The following is a 13,265-nucleotide window of genomic DNA, read 5'->3' as shown; positions in this document are numbered from 1 at the left end:
GTGTGATGGCTTTAAGCATACAGGAGTAGGGCTCCCTGCAATCAGCTTATAGATAAAAATCTTCTGTGGCGTTTTCCATCACCAAGACCTATCCTTGCCAAGCTGTGCCTGTAACATGCAACTCATCAGCACTCTCTGTAAGTATCCGTGCCAGAGCTAACTCACCCGGTTGTTGTGGTCACTGACTTTGATGATGGGTTCATTCTTCCTGAGATCCCACACGGTGGCTCGTCCGCTGGGGCTGGCCGAGGCCAGGATGTGCTGGACTTGCTTGTTCCAGGCAATGCAGCTGATGTCCTCAAGAGGCTGACACACAAACAGAATAGCCCGTTGCACCCTTTCCAAAACCAGGTCTCAAAGAACTTGGTTTTACATACATGAATAGGAAAATATTTGTTTTACCACAAGGACTGCATCTAACACTGCCAGAAACGCAGCTCATTGCTAATTGCAATTAACTGCTACTGAAGTTTAAGTTTAATGTCCCCCCCAGACACCTTCAAAGCTGAAGGTTTTAATGAGCTCACAACCTAAGTAACACTCACATTTTTCATTAGTTTATTCTGCAGTATTTAATGAATATCAATCTAGTACCTGTGTCTTTGCTCCTGGAGTCATCGGTGTGGCAAAATTATTCAAGTCCCAGATATAGATTTCAGACTCATTAGCACCAGAGGCCACCAGATTAGTCTGTAAGACACATTAAAAGATGGTAAGAGTATTTTCAGCACCAGCTTTTGCAGTCTTAGCTGCTGGGAGGCATCAAATTGACAAGTCTGTGCCAATTTCTCATACAAGCTCAGGATACAGCCTTTGCTTCGCACAGAGCAGCTTAAGAGAAAAGCAGCAACACTGGAGACTGAAGATTATGCTGAGTAAGTAAAAGAACTCCCTACACCAAATCAGACCAAGAACAAGATTTCTGTTCAGTGACAAGAACAAGATTTCTGTTTTACTGAGTGTTCCTTCACTGCGTAGCAAACGTGTGAGGAGGCTGCAGCCACAGAGGGCCCTGTGTTGACATTGCTAGGATGGAGCAGACAAGGAAGCAGCACTACAGCTTCCCTGCCGCAGTGCTTTGCCCCAGGGCAAGGTTGGCTTGAGGGAACATGGCATTTGAGTCTCCAGCCCAATCCTGTGGCCAGGATGCAGAAGTCCAAGTGATGTGATGTGGGTCAGTGGCATCCAGCAGCCTTTAATTGCATCCTGTGGTTGATGACACGCAAGTCCTGACTTCTTAAGGGACAGAAAGAGAGGAAGCTCTTCAGAGAAAACATAGTGAACAAAGGATGGCCTTGCTAAAAGTAACTGTGCATAGACAGAAGTGCTATTTAGGAAAATAAATCAACTCAGTTCTCATGCAGCTGGTGGGTGCTGAGGGAAAACTGACCTGATGTATCTAGAAGGAACTTTCATCAGCAAGTGAGAAAAGCTTGTTGATTTTGAGCATTCTGCCTCAAGAGGCCACACCACAGTGCAATAGGAGCTCTGACTCCCCTTTCCATGTGACAGTAGTTAAACCTGCTGATGACCTTACCCACCCTACACAGGACATAAGCATCTAAAAAACAATGTCACCAGAGATGAGAGAAATTGCACAGAAATAACTTTGTGTGATAAGAACAATATAGGCACAGGATATGGGAACTAAAAATGGAGACTAACTAAAACAACATGGAAAACTACCTCTACATCAAAGCAGAGCTAGAGTCACACGATAAACTGAGAACTGATGCGGGAAAGCAATCATCTGGACATTTCCAAGTCTTTCACCCCTCATCCTGAGATGCTGGTAATAGGACAGATTTTTCCTAATAAATACACACACAAAGACCAGATTTAAGTCATCCTTGTCAGGAGCAGAGAAAGACACAGGTACATTTGTGGCACCAATCTGTTAAAACAGGCCTCTCATCCACGACCGTATGAGATAAACAACACCCGAAAACCTACCTGAAACATGTTGACATCAAGTGCTCTCACTGGACCCGTATGCTTGTCTTTCTGAGCAATTATTACTTCAGTGTCTCCAGCTATGATTTTGGCTGGGTCATACAGAATGACATTCCCATTCTCTCCCCCGGCGATCAGGACTCCGGAGACTCTCTCACCTGCAGTCATGCTGTGCGGCCCCCAGATCAGCTTATGGTACCTGCAAGACAGACACTCAAAAGCTACAGCCATCTACTGCCATAATATGAACCATAAACCTGGAGGGGAGCCCCTGCTATCTGTGAGCAGCTGTTTGTACAACAGAGAGAAAAAACAGATGGAGCTGGAAAAGAACTCCAAAACCTTTTCCTCACCAGTGCTCCTGAAGTGCAAATGTTTCATCTGTAGTACTACATGATCAGCAAATGACTTACATCAGATATCAAATCAGTATCAAATCAAATATTGACATCAAATATACTTCCAGAAACACTTGCAAGCCTCCGTGTCAGTGCAAAAAAGTCCAAACAAACAAAAAAAACCCTCCATACATACTTCCTCCAGATCAAACTTGCTGAATAAGCAAGACGGCATTCCTGTGTGTTCAACCATGTAAAGCATGGCTTTCATCTACGTACAACACCATACTATCACACCACAGGTGTTATGCAAGCAGAAAGCAAACCCACATTGACTGGAAAGTGCACCACACTTCATCTATGGTATCAGGCAGACCCTTTCTCTGGGTACCCTAATTTTTATAAGTCTGTGTGTAACTACGCAAGGGTAGAAGAAATGGAGTGATCAACAGGCTGTCAGTATTATACTGTCAGCAACACTCAGCAAGTCTTAAGTATCCTAAATGAAAGCAGAAAGGCTGAAGAACAAAAATGAATTAATCGTGCAACCACTTTGCTTTTGCCCTTTGCTCTTTCCAAGATACAGTTCTGTAACAGCAGCAAAAAATATTCCACAGGAGGACAACTAACAGAACCTCTTGCCAGATTTATCCTTTGTGTATTTCTTCACTCAGCTATTTTAACTTGTAACTCATTTCCTGGCAGCAAAGTCAAACATTCACCAAAGGAAACACTTTTAAAGGAGTCCATCACACTGGCCATAAGCGTGTTTTGAAATCAATAAAGCAAACGTTAGTTGGTGAGCTTTGAAAAGTCTCAGTTGTATTAAAAATGGGTTAGAAAAAGGCAAAATTCAAGGTTCAAACTCCTCACTTTGCTATCGGTGGTTCAGTAAAAAGCTTTAACATCAGCTCTGCCCACAGCTCAGGCCTTTAGGCACAGTCTGCGGCTCCGGTGGCTCTTCCTCACCTCCCCACATATTACAAAAGCACTGACTGCAGGGCACTGATGGGCAAGTCCCAGCAGCAGCCAGGGGAATTACAGCTATAAAGATGACACAGATCAAAGCCAGCAGCATAACACCTTGTGTTTCCTCCTGCAAAAGCCACTGCAACAGCTGCTTACCCAAATCAGGAAGGCACCTATGAACAGTGTGTACTGTGTACAAAAGCAGCCCTTGTTTCAATCCCTCCGGGTCTTCTCACAAAACTTCTACAAACCCAGGAAATTGCATTTGGTAAAACTGACTGATATTGTTAGGTCTTGAAATTACTGATGCAAAGTGGATAATGGAGGACGAAGCTGAAGCTACTTCCACTCGTATCAGAAGTGTGGGAGATGCCAATTGCTTTTCTGTGAATGCCAAGCAGTCACTTGGATGTACTGCAGAACTGCAGCTCCGCTCAGTTTCAAGTCACAACGATTGGTTATGCTGCCCCTTAAGCTCATACGAAAGAGCCACAGATCTGCTCCAGTGGCAATGAAAATTATCTCTTCTCCATTTATCCCATGCTTCCACTGTGACGTGTGGCAGCCACTGCTGTGACAACTAGAGAGCTATTACCAGCACCACGCAGGCAGACACGTGGCGCTCAGATGAGAGCAGCATCACTTCACAGGAGTGCAGAGTAAGGAGCTAAGAGCTACCCAAGGCTGTGCTGTAAGGAACATTGCTTCCCAGCTGCACAGCAACACATGACACTATACAGGTGATATGACAGGTGAATCTCCCCAAATCATCTACATGCAAAAGGGATGTACCAGTGTAGAAAACGGATTATTTCCACAATTACGTATTTTTCTGCTTTCTAGAGAATACCAGGGCTTCCCTGGGTTCAGAAGACATATCCACATCTCCCACTTAATATCACAGTAAGGTTTAGGGAAGATGCACAAGCTGCCTGCAGCACCTGAACATCCCAGTTTATTGCCTTCACAATAACACTTGGCCTGTCCCCAACAGTGAGAGCACCGAGGAGCCACTCCCCTAAACAACCACAGGCAAACACCACACACTGTCCTTCCAGCACATACCACATACAGCAGTCCATTACTGCTTGCTTACAGCCCCACTGCTACCTGTGAGAGGAAGAAAATGTGGCACATGTCTTCATATCCAGTGAAGGGTCCGATAAGTCCAACTCGAATATTTCCAGGGAAGCGTTTGTGCTGAAGGTTGCATCCAGCTGCTGGGCTGATGTGCCTGCAAAGAAATGTGATTAGCAATGAGAGACGCTGCACAGCAGGTCAGCACAAGAGGGACATTAAAAGTATCATCCTCGTGGAAAAGATCGTGAGATGGAATCAGTTTGTTGAATTATTTAGGTGTGCTTCTATGCAAATCCATCCACAGATTCCTGCAGGGAAGTTCCTTAACTAGAGTTTTAACTAGAGTTAAGTGGGGTGTCAGCCTTTCTGTGCCCCAGAGGAACCGTGCAATGATATCCTAACTAACCTCCAACCACGACCGCTTTGGGGTAGTCACCCAAAACTCACCAGTGGCCAAGTAAACGGGGTGCTGCTGCGCAGGACTCCATGCCTGCATGGCAGTACGGTCAATCTCCTTCAGCTTCATTTCGCTGGAAAGATAAAAACAACAATAAACCGCAGGAAGAGACGAGAAAGCACCCTTCTCCTCGGAACAGAGCCTTTCTCCTCAAAACGACCCTTCAGATGGCAGGTAGCCCCAAGCCCAATTAGCGAGGGGATACAAGCGGGCACGCACGCTTCATTTCAGACAACAACTAAGGCTAAAAACCGAGCAGACCGGAGCCCTACCCGCTGTCCAGCCCCGGCCCGGCGCCCGCCCGCTCCCGGCCCGCTCCAACGTGGCAGCCACGGCGCCGCCTCCCGCTTCCGGGCGCTCCCGGCGCCTTCCGGGCGGCAGCGGGCGGGGCTTCGCCTCCTCCAACGCGGCCACGGGGGTGAGGTGCTCCTGCAGGCTGCGCTCCAGGCCTAGGGAGAGGGGAGAGACAGGCGGTCAGGCGGGCCGAGGAGAAGCCCGGAGCCGCCGTATGAGGGGAGAGGGGCCGCCTGTCCTCAGCTCGACAGCGCTCGTCACGGCGTGTCAGGATGTGAACAGCACTGAGGCTCATCATCGGACGGGCGGCCCCGCGCCTCGCGCCGGGCCGGCGGGTCTCCCTTCCTGACGATTATTTTCTTACTTTATACTCTGAGGGGGCGCCGGCTGCGTGCCCCGCGCTGCTCAGCAGGCAAGCAGCGTGGTGGGAGGCGATGCCTCGGCCCTGCGCTGCTGCGGGACCGAGCGCCCGGAAAGCACGGCCCTGCCGCCCAGCATCGCTGAGCCGGACAGCACAGCAAACCCGCACTGCCGCACGGCGGGAAGAAGAGTCCCGCCTCCTCGCCCCGCAATATAAAGGAGCCGGGAGCGGCGCGGCTATTGGTCGCGAGCATCGCCGCTCGCCATTGGTTGCTTCTTCCCCACTGGCGCCGCTGATTGGTCCCCCTGCTGCGCGTCCGTCACACCGAGGCGGAAGTGCGGCGCGTCCGCTCCAGTTCCACTTCCGGGGGAGAAGCCAGACAGCCAATAGCGACGAGGAACAGGAGGGCGGGCGGGAAGCGACGCCCAATGAGCGCGGCGCGACGGCGTGCGGTCGGAGCGCCATGACGCGGAGCTGCTCGGCGCTCGGCTGCAGCGCCCGCGACAACGGGCGGAGCCGGGAGCGCGGCATCTCCTTCCACCAGTGAGTGCTGGCGGCGGGTCGCAGCCCCCGGCGCTTCCCGCCCTGCCGACCCCTCTCCGCCCGCAGGTTCCCGGTGGACGCCGCGCAGCGCCGCGAGTGGATCCGCGCCGTCAACCGGCTGGACCCGCGAAGCCGGCGGGCCTGGAGCCCCGGGCCCGGGGCCATCCTGTGCTCGCGGCACTTCGCCGAGGCCGACTTCGAGCGCTACGGGCTGCGGCGCAAGCTGCGGCGGGGGGCCGTGCCCTCCCGCTTCCCCCTGGCGGTGCGTGACGGAGAACGGTCGGAACGGATCCCGACCGCCGCTTAACGACCGCCGGCCGTCGCTAACGGCCGCCGTTCCGCCCTAGGAGCCGCCCCGCGGCCACCCGCGGAAAGTGCCGCTGCGGAGCGCGCCGCGGAGCCAGGACCACACGTACAGCCGCAGCGGGGCAGGGCCGGCCCCGCTCGCCGCCGGTCCCCGCCGCCTCCGCGGGCCCGTCCGGGAGCTGGCGGCACGCCGCGGGTTGCCGCGGGCCGTGCTGCGGCTGCTGCGGGCGCTGTTTCCAGGTAGGGCCCGGCCCTGCTCCCCGCTGCCCCCCCCACCCCACCCCAGCTCCTCGCTGCCCGCTCTCTCGGCGTTCGTGTCTGTGAGCAGATCTGCCCCGTGGAGCCCAGCACTGGAGGCGGCCCGCCGAGTACTGCCCTGCCATGAGACGGTTCGTCTGCCTGCTGCACCTCCGCCACCGCACCGCTTATGAGCAACTGAGGAAGGTCTTCCCCCTGCCGCATCCTGCCAGCCTGACCAAGCAAGTCTGCTCCCAGCCCTTCTGTGTGGGGTGTGACACAACCCCTGCCTGAGCAATTCCGGGGACTGCGCTGAGCTCCAAAGCATTCCCCCCTATCCCCCCCCCGCAGTGATGTGATAGAGGCTTAATTTAAGGACCTCAGGTGCTGTAGGGGATGATACAGCGTAGCAGAAACAAAGGACAACAAAAAGGCTGAGGTCCTCTCACCCCACTTTTGACAAATCTCTTCAGTCCATGCTCTTAGAATTCAGAGAGTAGACATGAGAGGAGGGATCTGCCACCTATAGGCAGAAAGAACTGTGAGTAATGGCACTTAAATAGAAGCAAGAGCTAAGCGAGCACCTGCTGTATTCCTCCAACAGCCCCAAGAGAGTTGGACAGGGTTGTGTCAACAGAAAGCAAAAAGCTTTAACATAAAAAATTGTGGACTAGTTTCTGGAAAATGGAAGAGACATGAAGAGAACTTGAGGAAGGAAAGGAGTTTAGGGATTTGATTTAGTAGTTGGGTAGGGATAGTGATAGGAGGATGGTTGGACTAGATGATCTTGTAGGTCCTTTCCAACCTTATGAACCTATGAGTGCACCAAGCAGACAGGCTGGAGGTTTGGGTTTCCTTACCTTGTCCCACAAAGATTGAGGGGAGTTGCTGAGTTATTTGGAAGTGTCTGATTCTATTTTATGGGAAGGAGGCATTTTCAAAACATACAACTGAATTGCCTAACTTCACGAGTAAGTGCGTGGGCTGAGAATCCATAACCTGAAGTGCTGCCAGAGGCATTAGCAAGGAGTGAAGTAACAGTGCACAGCATAAAAGTTGAAGAAAGTCCCTGGCTTCTCCATGGACCCTGCTCTAAGGGGAGCCAGGGGGTATGGTGGACTGAGCAGAGTAGGTTTAAGGTCCAAGATCTTCTCAGCCAAGTTAAAGTTTGCAGCATGGTGAAAGTGCATGCTGTGGAGAGAGGCCTGGCTTTGCTGGGCCACTGGGCCTCCTTTGTACTCTCTTCAATTTCTTTTTTCCGTAGTCCTCGTCTCCACTTTAGAGGCAGGAACCCACTTTGTTATTTCCACATTGAAAATTTTGTTTGACTTTCCATCACAGGGCTGTGAGAAACACACACGTTTCAGCTCACTGTGCGCTGGCTGGGTCTGCATTGCAGCTCTTGATGTGCCTGACAATTTTTTATAGTGTTAAACTGTGCTGGTTGTTGGCATCAGTTTTTTCAGAAGCACGTCTCCTGATCAGATGCTCCTTTTTTTTTTCCAGCTGGCTGTCTAATGATGCCGCTGCACCAGGCTTCAGCAATGACGTGTTCCTCCAGCTTCAAGAAAAGGTGGAGAGAGGGGAACAGGCCTATTGTTACTGCGCTCTGATGGTACAGGACGTGTCCCTGCAGAAGTGCCAAGAGTGGGACCTGCAGACCCAGCGTGTGACTGGCTTTGTTGACCTGGGAGCAGGCAGCCTCGATGCTGATGAAGCTCCGCTGGCATCAGAAGCAGTCGTTATCATGGCAGCTGGTATCTCAAGCCCTTGGAGGGCTCCCCTCGGCTACTTCTTTGTGAGCAGTGTGACTGGTTGCCTGCTGGCTCAGCTGCTTCGTCAGGCCATCAGTAAGCTTAACAACATTGGTGTCACAGTGCTGGCCGTGACATCGGGCACCACCGCCTGTGGGGCCGACACTGCAAGAGCTCTGGGAGTCAGGATCAACCCCCAAAAGATCCGCTGTGCTTTCCATCACCCGCCCAGCTCTGCTCACTGCATTGCATACTTCTTTGATGTTTGCCACGCTCTCCAGCTGATAAGGAACGCTCTGCAGTACTTCCAGAAGATACACTGGCTCAGTGACACTGTGCAGTGGCAGCATGTGGTGGAGCTGGCAACTTTACAGGAGGAAAAGCTCTTAGGGCCCAGGTCAGGCCAACCAGTGAGTGAGGAGACTTACCAGCTAAAGGTTAACCTTGCTGCCCAGTTGTTCAGTGAGGGTGTCGCTGATGCACTGGAGCACCTCCAGAAGCTGGGCCTGGCCTCATTCCAGAACTGTGGTGGTACTGTCAAGTTTCTGCGTACGATGAGCTGTCTGTGTGATGTATTTTGTGGTAGAGGCTCCTATGGCAGTGGACTGAAGGGGCCTTTGTTGGCTGGAAATTACAGCAAAATCAGCCCCCTCTTCCACGAGGCCAAAAGCTTCTTTGTTACCTTAACAGACTCCACGGGAAGATTCATTATTAAGAGCAAACGCAGACTGGGCTTTCTGAGTTTTTTGCTCAATGCTGAGAGCCTCAAATGGCTTTACAGCAACCCTGTGATTCAAGAGGGTGCTCCTTCCCACCGCCTCCTGACCTCTGCCTTCAGCCTTGACCCACTGGAGCGGTTTCTCCAGGCCCTCCAGCAAGCCTGTGGTGCCAGCAGTGGGAACCCCACCTGTGCCACGTTTCAGGCTGCCTACCACAAAGTGTTGGCTGGCTGCAGCCTGGCACCAGACTCCACGCACAGCACAGCAAGTCTAAGCAGCTTGGACCTGTCCCCGTCTCACAGGACAGACCTTACCCTTGGTGGCATTTGTTCTCAGTATAACCCAGCTCGTGGGAGGATGCTGGCAGCAGAGCTCCCCTGTTGTGCCGGCCTTCTTTTGCGTGACTCTCCTCTGAGCAGTGCACTTACAGACCTATCGCTGCACAAGCAGAGCATCACCTTTGCTGCAGGCTTAGTTGCTGAGCAGTTAGCCTCCAGCTTGCAATGTGAGGCTTGTGTTGCATCCCTCTTTGAGTCAGATGGGAGCATGCTAAGGTGTGGAGCGGTGCTCTACATCAAGAAGTTACATGGACTGAGCCTGCCCTCAGCAAGTGTGCGCCGTGTAGTAGACATTTCTGAACAAGTCCTGAGCAGGCACGCACAATTAGGAGATGACAAGAAGAACTCCAAGCTGTGGTATTTGTCTCTAGAACAGAAAATTTTCCATGAGCTTCTGGGACAAAATCACCTCTTCCCCACCCTTTCTGAGCATTTATTGGAGGGAGAATGGTGCATTGACAATCACTACACAATCTTAGTGAAGGCAATAGCAGAGTGTTACTTAAACATTAGAACCAACCAAGTCCCAAAATCAAACTTCCCTTACCACTGTGGCAGGCACAGATTGAAGAGACTGAAGGGAAAGCATTTGTTCCTACCACATCTGGGTAGCAGTTGGTCAAGCCAAACCCATGCGGGGTCATGAATGCTTATTGCTGTCCTCCACAGGCTCAGTTACGGCCAGATCCAGGCAGTAGGTGCAAGCAAAGCACATGGTGTCTTCCCACGATTTGCCAGGCAAACTTGGTGTTGACAAGCAATGACTTGTGACACTGTGAATGGTCTAACCCCAGTTTGAGTAGAAAAAGCAAGGAAGTCCGTCAAGCAACCCTGTGAAGCAGACACGTTTCATGAAACTCAGGGCAAATCAGGATAGGGAACAGGTACTTAAAATGCCTGGGGAGGTGGCAAGGGACAGCATGGTGTCTGCTCCTGATGCTGGGTAATGTAGCGGTGTGAGTGCTCTTGCTAGGAGAGAAGATGCATCCACATTTGCAGGGGGTAAGGGGAGTGGTGTGCTGCTAACTTGATTTTACTATTAGCAGATGTGTGATAAAATAAGCTGGAACTAAGAGACTTAAAAGGGAAAATGCTTAAAAATGAAATAAATAACGTGGAAACAAAATGGGACTGGAGTTGTACATAGCACTAATCTCTCCTGTAGATCTGATGGGCCAGGTACACGAGCTGTTCGAGTCCATAACTAGGCCCCATGAGACCCCGCCCCAGTTACTGTGCAGCACAGCCTTTCATGCCAGAGCTGGTGTTTCGTCTTGCTCTGTGCACTGGGCAGCGAGACATGTCAAAGGACAAGACAGACATTGTTTCCCTTGAGCAAAGCAATAGGCCAGGCTTCTTCAGTCAGTTCATTACTGTGGCAAGGAAGGTGCCCTGGCATGCTGCGTGTTGCCTCCAGCAGAGGAATTTAGTGTAACTGCCATTGCACTGCTCACTTCTTGATGCACAGAACAAGCATTGCATCCATGGAGATGGGAGAACTAGTACTTCCCACACGACTCTCTGGCTGTCCAGTCCAATTAGCCATGTAAAAAGCCATCACTGACTGCTATGGAACCATTTCAGCTAGAATAATACACTTGGCAGGAAACCATTTCCCCTCATATGCATTTTTTAGGCCAACTGGAAAAACACTGCCTGAATCCCTGTGACTGTTGAAGCTGCATGCTACTGCACTTGAGTTAGAACATTGCACTGCCTAAACCCCAGCCACGAGATGAGTCAGAGGGGAACAGGCACTTGCTGTGCATTCTTTGGTCTGGACAGATGCCTGCTACCTCTTCCTGTTTACATCTGAGCGAGTTCGTCTTGGTTGATGCAGGCTGTGCCTCCTCCCCAAGGGGGTGGTCGCAGACAAGAGGTGTGCACGGGGCTCTGACCCCCAGTGGTACCCATGACCAACATAGTTCGTCCATCCTTCCACGCTTCACTTAAACATTGATGAAAGACGTTTTAAAGCAATGCTGAAGTTTCTCAGAGTTTAGCAGACTTATGCTTGAGCCAGAAGTATATTATCGGATAACAAACAAGCAAACCAAGTTGCAGTTACCAGGTAAACTTAAGAGCCATCTGTCATTCAAAGAAAGCTTGACAGTCATGATAGGAGCTGTGTACCAATTTGCATTCACTTCCAAAAATACAGAGCAGCTGTTGCCCACCAGAAATGCTTTTGGCTGCTCTCACACCCCAGGAACTGCCAGGTTTCAGAGGAACTGCTCGGTATTTGCAATGCTGCCATTACCACCAGGCAATCTCCCCCACTGCTCCTGTTCACAGTCTCTCTTCTCAGCATTACATCTCCCTACACAGATGTTCACCATTTCAGAAGCACCCACACTTGTGCCAGCACTCTGCACTTCTGGGGCCCGTGCAAACTCACTCCCATCACTCATTAAGTTATTTCTTCTCTCAGTCTTCTATTGCGTCCTTGCTATCATATTTTCAAGTTAATACATTATCACATGAAACTGTGCTCCCTTTCCACGCTGCTCTGCCCATCTTCCTTTTTCTCCTTTTCTTCCCTCCTGCAGACGATGGCAATCTATGCTCACTGGAGCTGCTGCCACATCTCCAGGGCTGCCACATCTCCTGTAGCATGATGCCATCTCACAGTGCCAACAGCCAGAACTACTCAGGCTGTGTTGTTTCGTGCCATGTGTGGCTAAGCCTGCAAGTACACAAACAACCAATGGTTTCTCTCTGGTAGGATTCATGTATTGGAAAGTCAAGGCAGTACTAAACACTTACAGAATAGTATAAATGTTTATTTTCTTTGTGATTTATCTGAGTTTTATTTTTACAATATAGAAAAGTGTATTCTTTGAATAGGTCTAGTAAATATAAATTTAGTTTTTGTACTTTCAGATGTAAACAGAACTACAAAATGAACCCTTGTCCCATTCCCAATTATTTTCACACAACTGCATGAGCTTGACTGTCAATCTCGTCTAGCAGTTTGATGCAAATGGCTAAGGAAGTACAAAACCCAATCCGTACATATTACACCAGGGAGAAGGGAAGAATCCCAGCTTAATATTGGAGAAAGCTTGCTCAAAACAAAGTTGAAAAACTAAGAGCTTTTGATTGCACCTTCAAAGTCTTTAGAAGCAAAATATTCAAGCAATGCCATCATACATAATTACAGCTGTAATCTAAATTTCACAAATTTCTGCACACTGTATATAAATACACATCACAAAAGGTGCAATTTAGAGAAGGACACATAATATATACAAAATTAACACGGACTGAAGTCTAAACAAAAGAAGGCATATTGCAATCTGTTTGAAAAATAAGGTAAGTAGTTATTACTTTATTCACTTACACTAATTTACATTTATACAAATCTTAACTGGACGTACTACATCAGGTCACTAGAAGTAAACTGAATATCTGCACTATGTAGGTTGCTCTGACAGTAATGCCTCTTATTTATTTCCACATAAACTACAACAAAGAGCACAATAGCACTATTTGATAGAGCAAATCCTCAGCTACAACACACGCTTTTTCAGTCACATCAGTAGCTGCTCATTGCTGGTGAAAACGCACAAGAATCTGTGTGCCATGCTCGTAGAAAAAAAAACTGCACCAGCAGAGCTGACCCACTGTTGCTGTTGCCACTGCTAAAATGCACACCTACTGCCTCACTGTGCTCACATCCACTGGTTGGCCTCCATCAACATTCAGCAAGCACTGGTGAATGTCAATGGAAGCCATGGAGGAATCCAATGACACGCATTTGCCTCATACGCACTTCCACATCAGACACCATGCAACTTCCCCAGCAGAAATGCTGGCAGGATGGTTCAACCACTCCTGCCATGCCACCAACACCTGCCTCTGATGTCGTAGGCTAGCGTAAGAAAATAGGAGGCATTACTTTCAGAGGAGCCAT

The 13,265-nt window shown here is 50.0% G+C and overlaps 2 protein-coding genes across 9 annotated transcripts in view; one reads left to right on the top strand and one right to left on the bottom strand.

Annotated features, from left to right (window-relative positions):
- SEC31A (SEC31 homolog A, COPII coat complex component) overlaps positions 1-5,140 on the bottom strand; it is a 32,752-nt gene extending 27,612 nt beyond the window's left edge. For 5 of the 8 annotated variants that reach the window (XM_065736655.1, XM_065736653.1, XM_065736654.1 and 2 more), the window contains exons 1-6: positions 5,070-5,118; positions 4,788-4,870; positions 4,371-4,494; positions 1,954-2,152; positions 595-690; positions 166-306 (exon numbers count right to left, since the gene is read on the bottom strand). In XM_065736655.1, coding sequence (XP_065592727.1) covers positions 166-306; positions 595-690; positions 1,954-2,152; positions 4,371-4,494; positions 4,788-4,866 — 639 coding nt within the window. In that variant the 5' untranslated portion in view covers positions 4,867-4,870; positions 5,070-5,118. Of the gene's footprint in view, positions 1-165; positions 307-594; positions 691-1,953; positions 2,153-4,370; positions 4,495-4,787; positions 4,871-5,069 lie in introns of all 8 variants that reach the window. The other 3 variants (XM_065736656.1, XM_065736650.1, XM_065736651.1) reach the window with 3 other exon arrangements.
- Positions 5,141-5,915: 775 nt separating this feature from the next.
- Positions 5,916-10,400, top strand: THAP9 (THAP domain containing 9). Its single transcript, XM_065736021.1, has 5 exons — positions 5,916-5,995; positions 6,062-6,257; positions 6,343-6,541; positions 6,630-6,810; positions 7,880-10,400. The coding sequence occupies exons 1-5, from the start codon at positions 5,916-5,918 to the stop codon at positions 9,993-9,995; spliced, it is 2,772 nt and encodes a 923-aa protein (XP_065592093.1). The 3' UTR covers positions 9,996-10,400.
- Positions 10,401-13,265: the final 2,865 nt, after the last annotated feature.

Source organism: Cyrtonyx montezumae, unplaced genomic scaffold (genome assembly GCF_038088225.1).
Source record: "Cyrtonyx montezumae isolate F1298 unplaced genomic scaffold, pur_monq_1.0 scaffold_2, whole genome shotgun sequence".
In the NCBI taxonomy this organism is placed as follows: Eukaryota; Metazoa; Chordata; class Aves; order Galliformes; family Odontophoridae; genus Cyrtonyx; species Cyrtonyx montezumae.
The sequence above is the reverse complement of the archived record's forward strand: the minus strand, read 5'-3'. Positions and strand labels throughout refer to the sequence as shown.

Coding starts and splice junctions, on each gene's coding strand:
- THAP9 (XM_065736021.1), top strand. CDS start 5,916: ATGACGCGGAGCTGCTCGGCGCTCGGCTGCAGCGCCCGCGACAACGGG. Junction 6,258..6,342: donor CCTCCCGCTTCCCCCTGGCG/GTGCGTGACGGA, acceptor GTTCCGCCCTAG/GAGCCGCCCCGCGGCCACCC. Junction 6,811..7,879: donor TCCCAGCCCTTCTGTGTGGG/GTGTGACACAAC, acceptor TTTCCATCACAG/GGCTGTGAGAAACACACACG.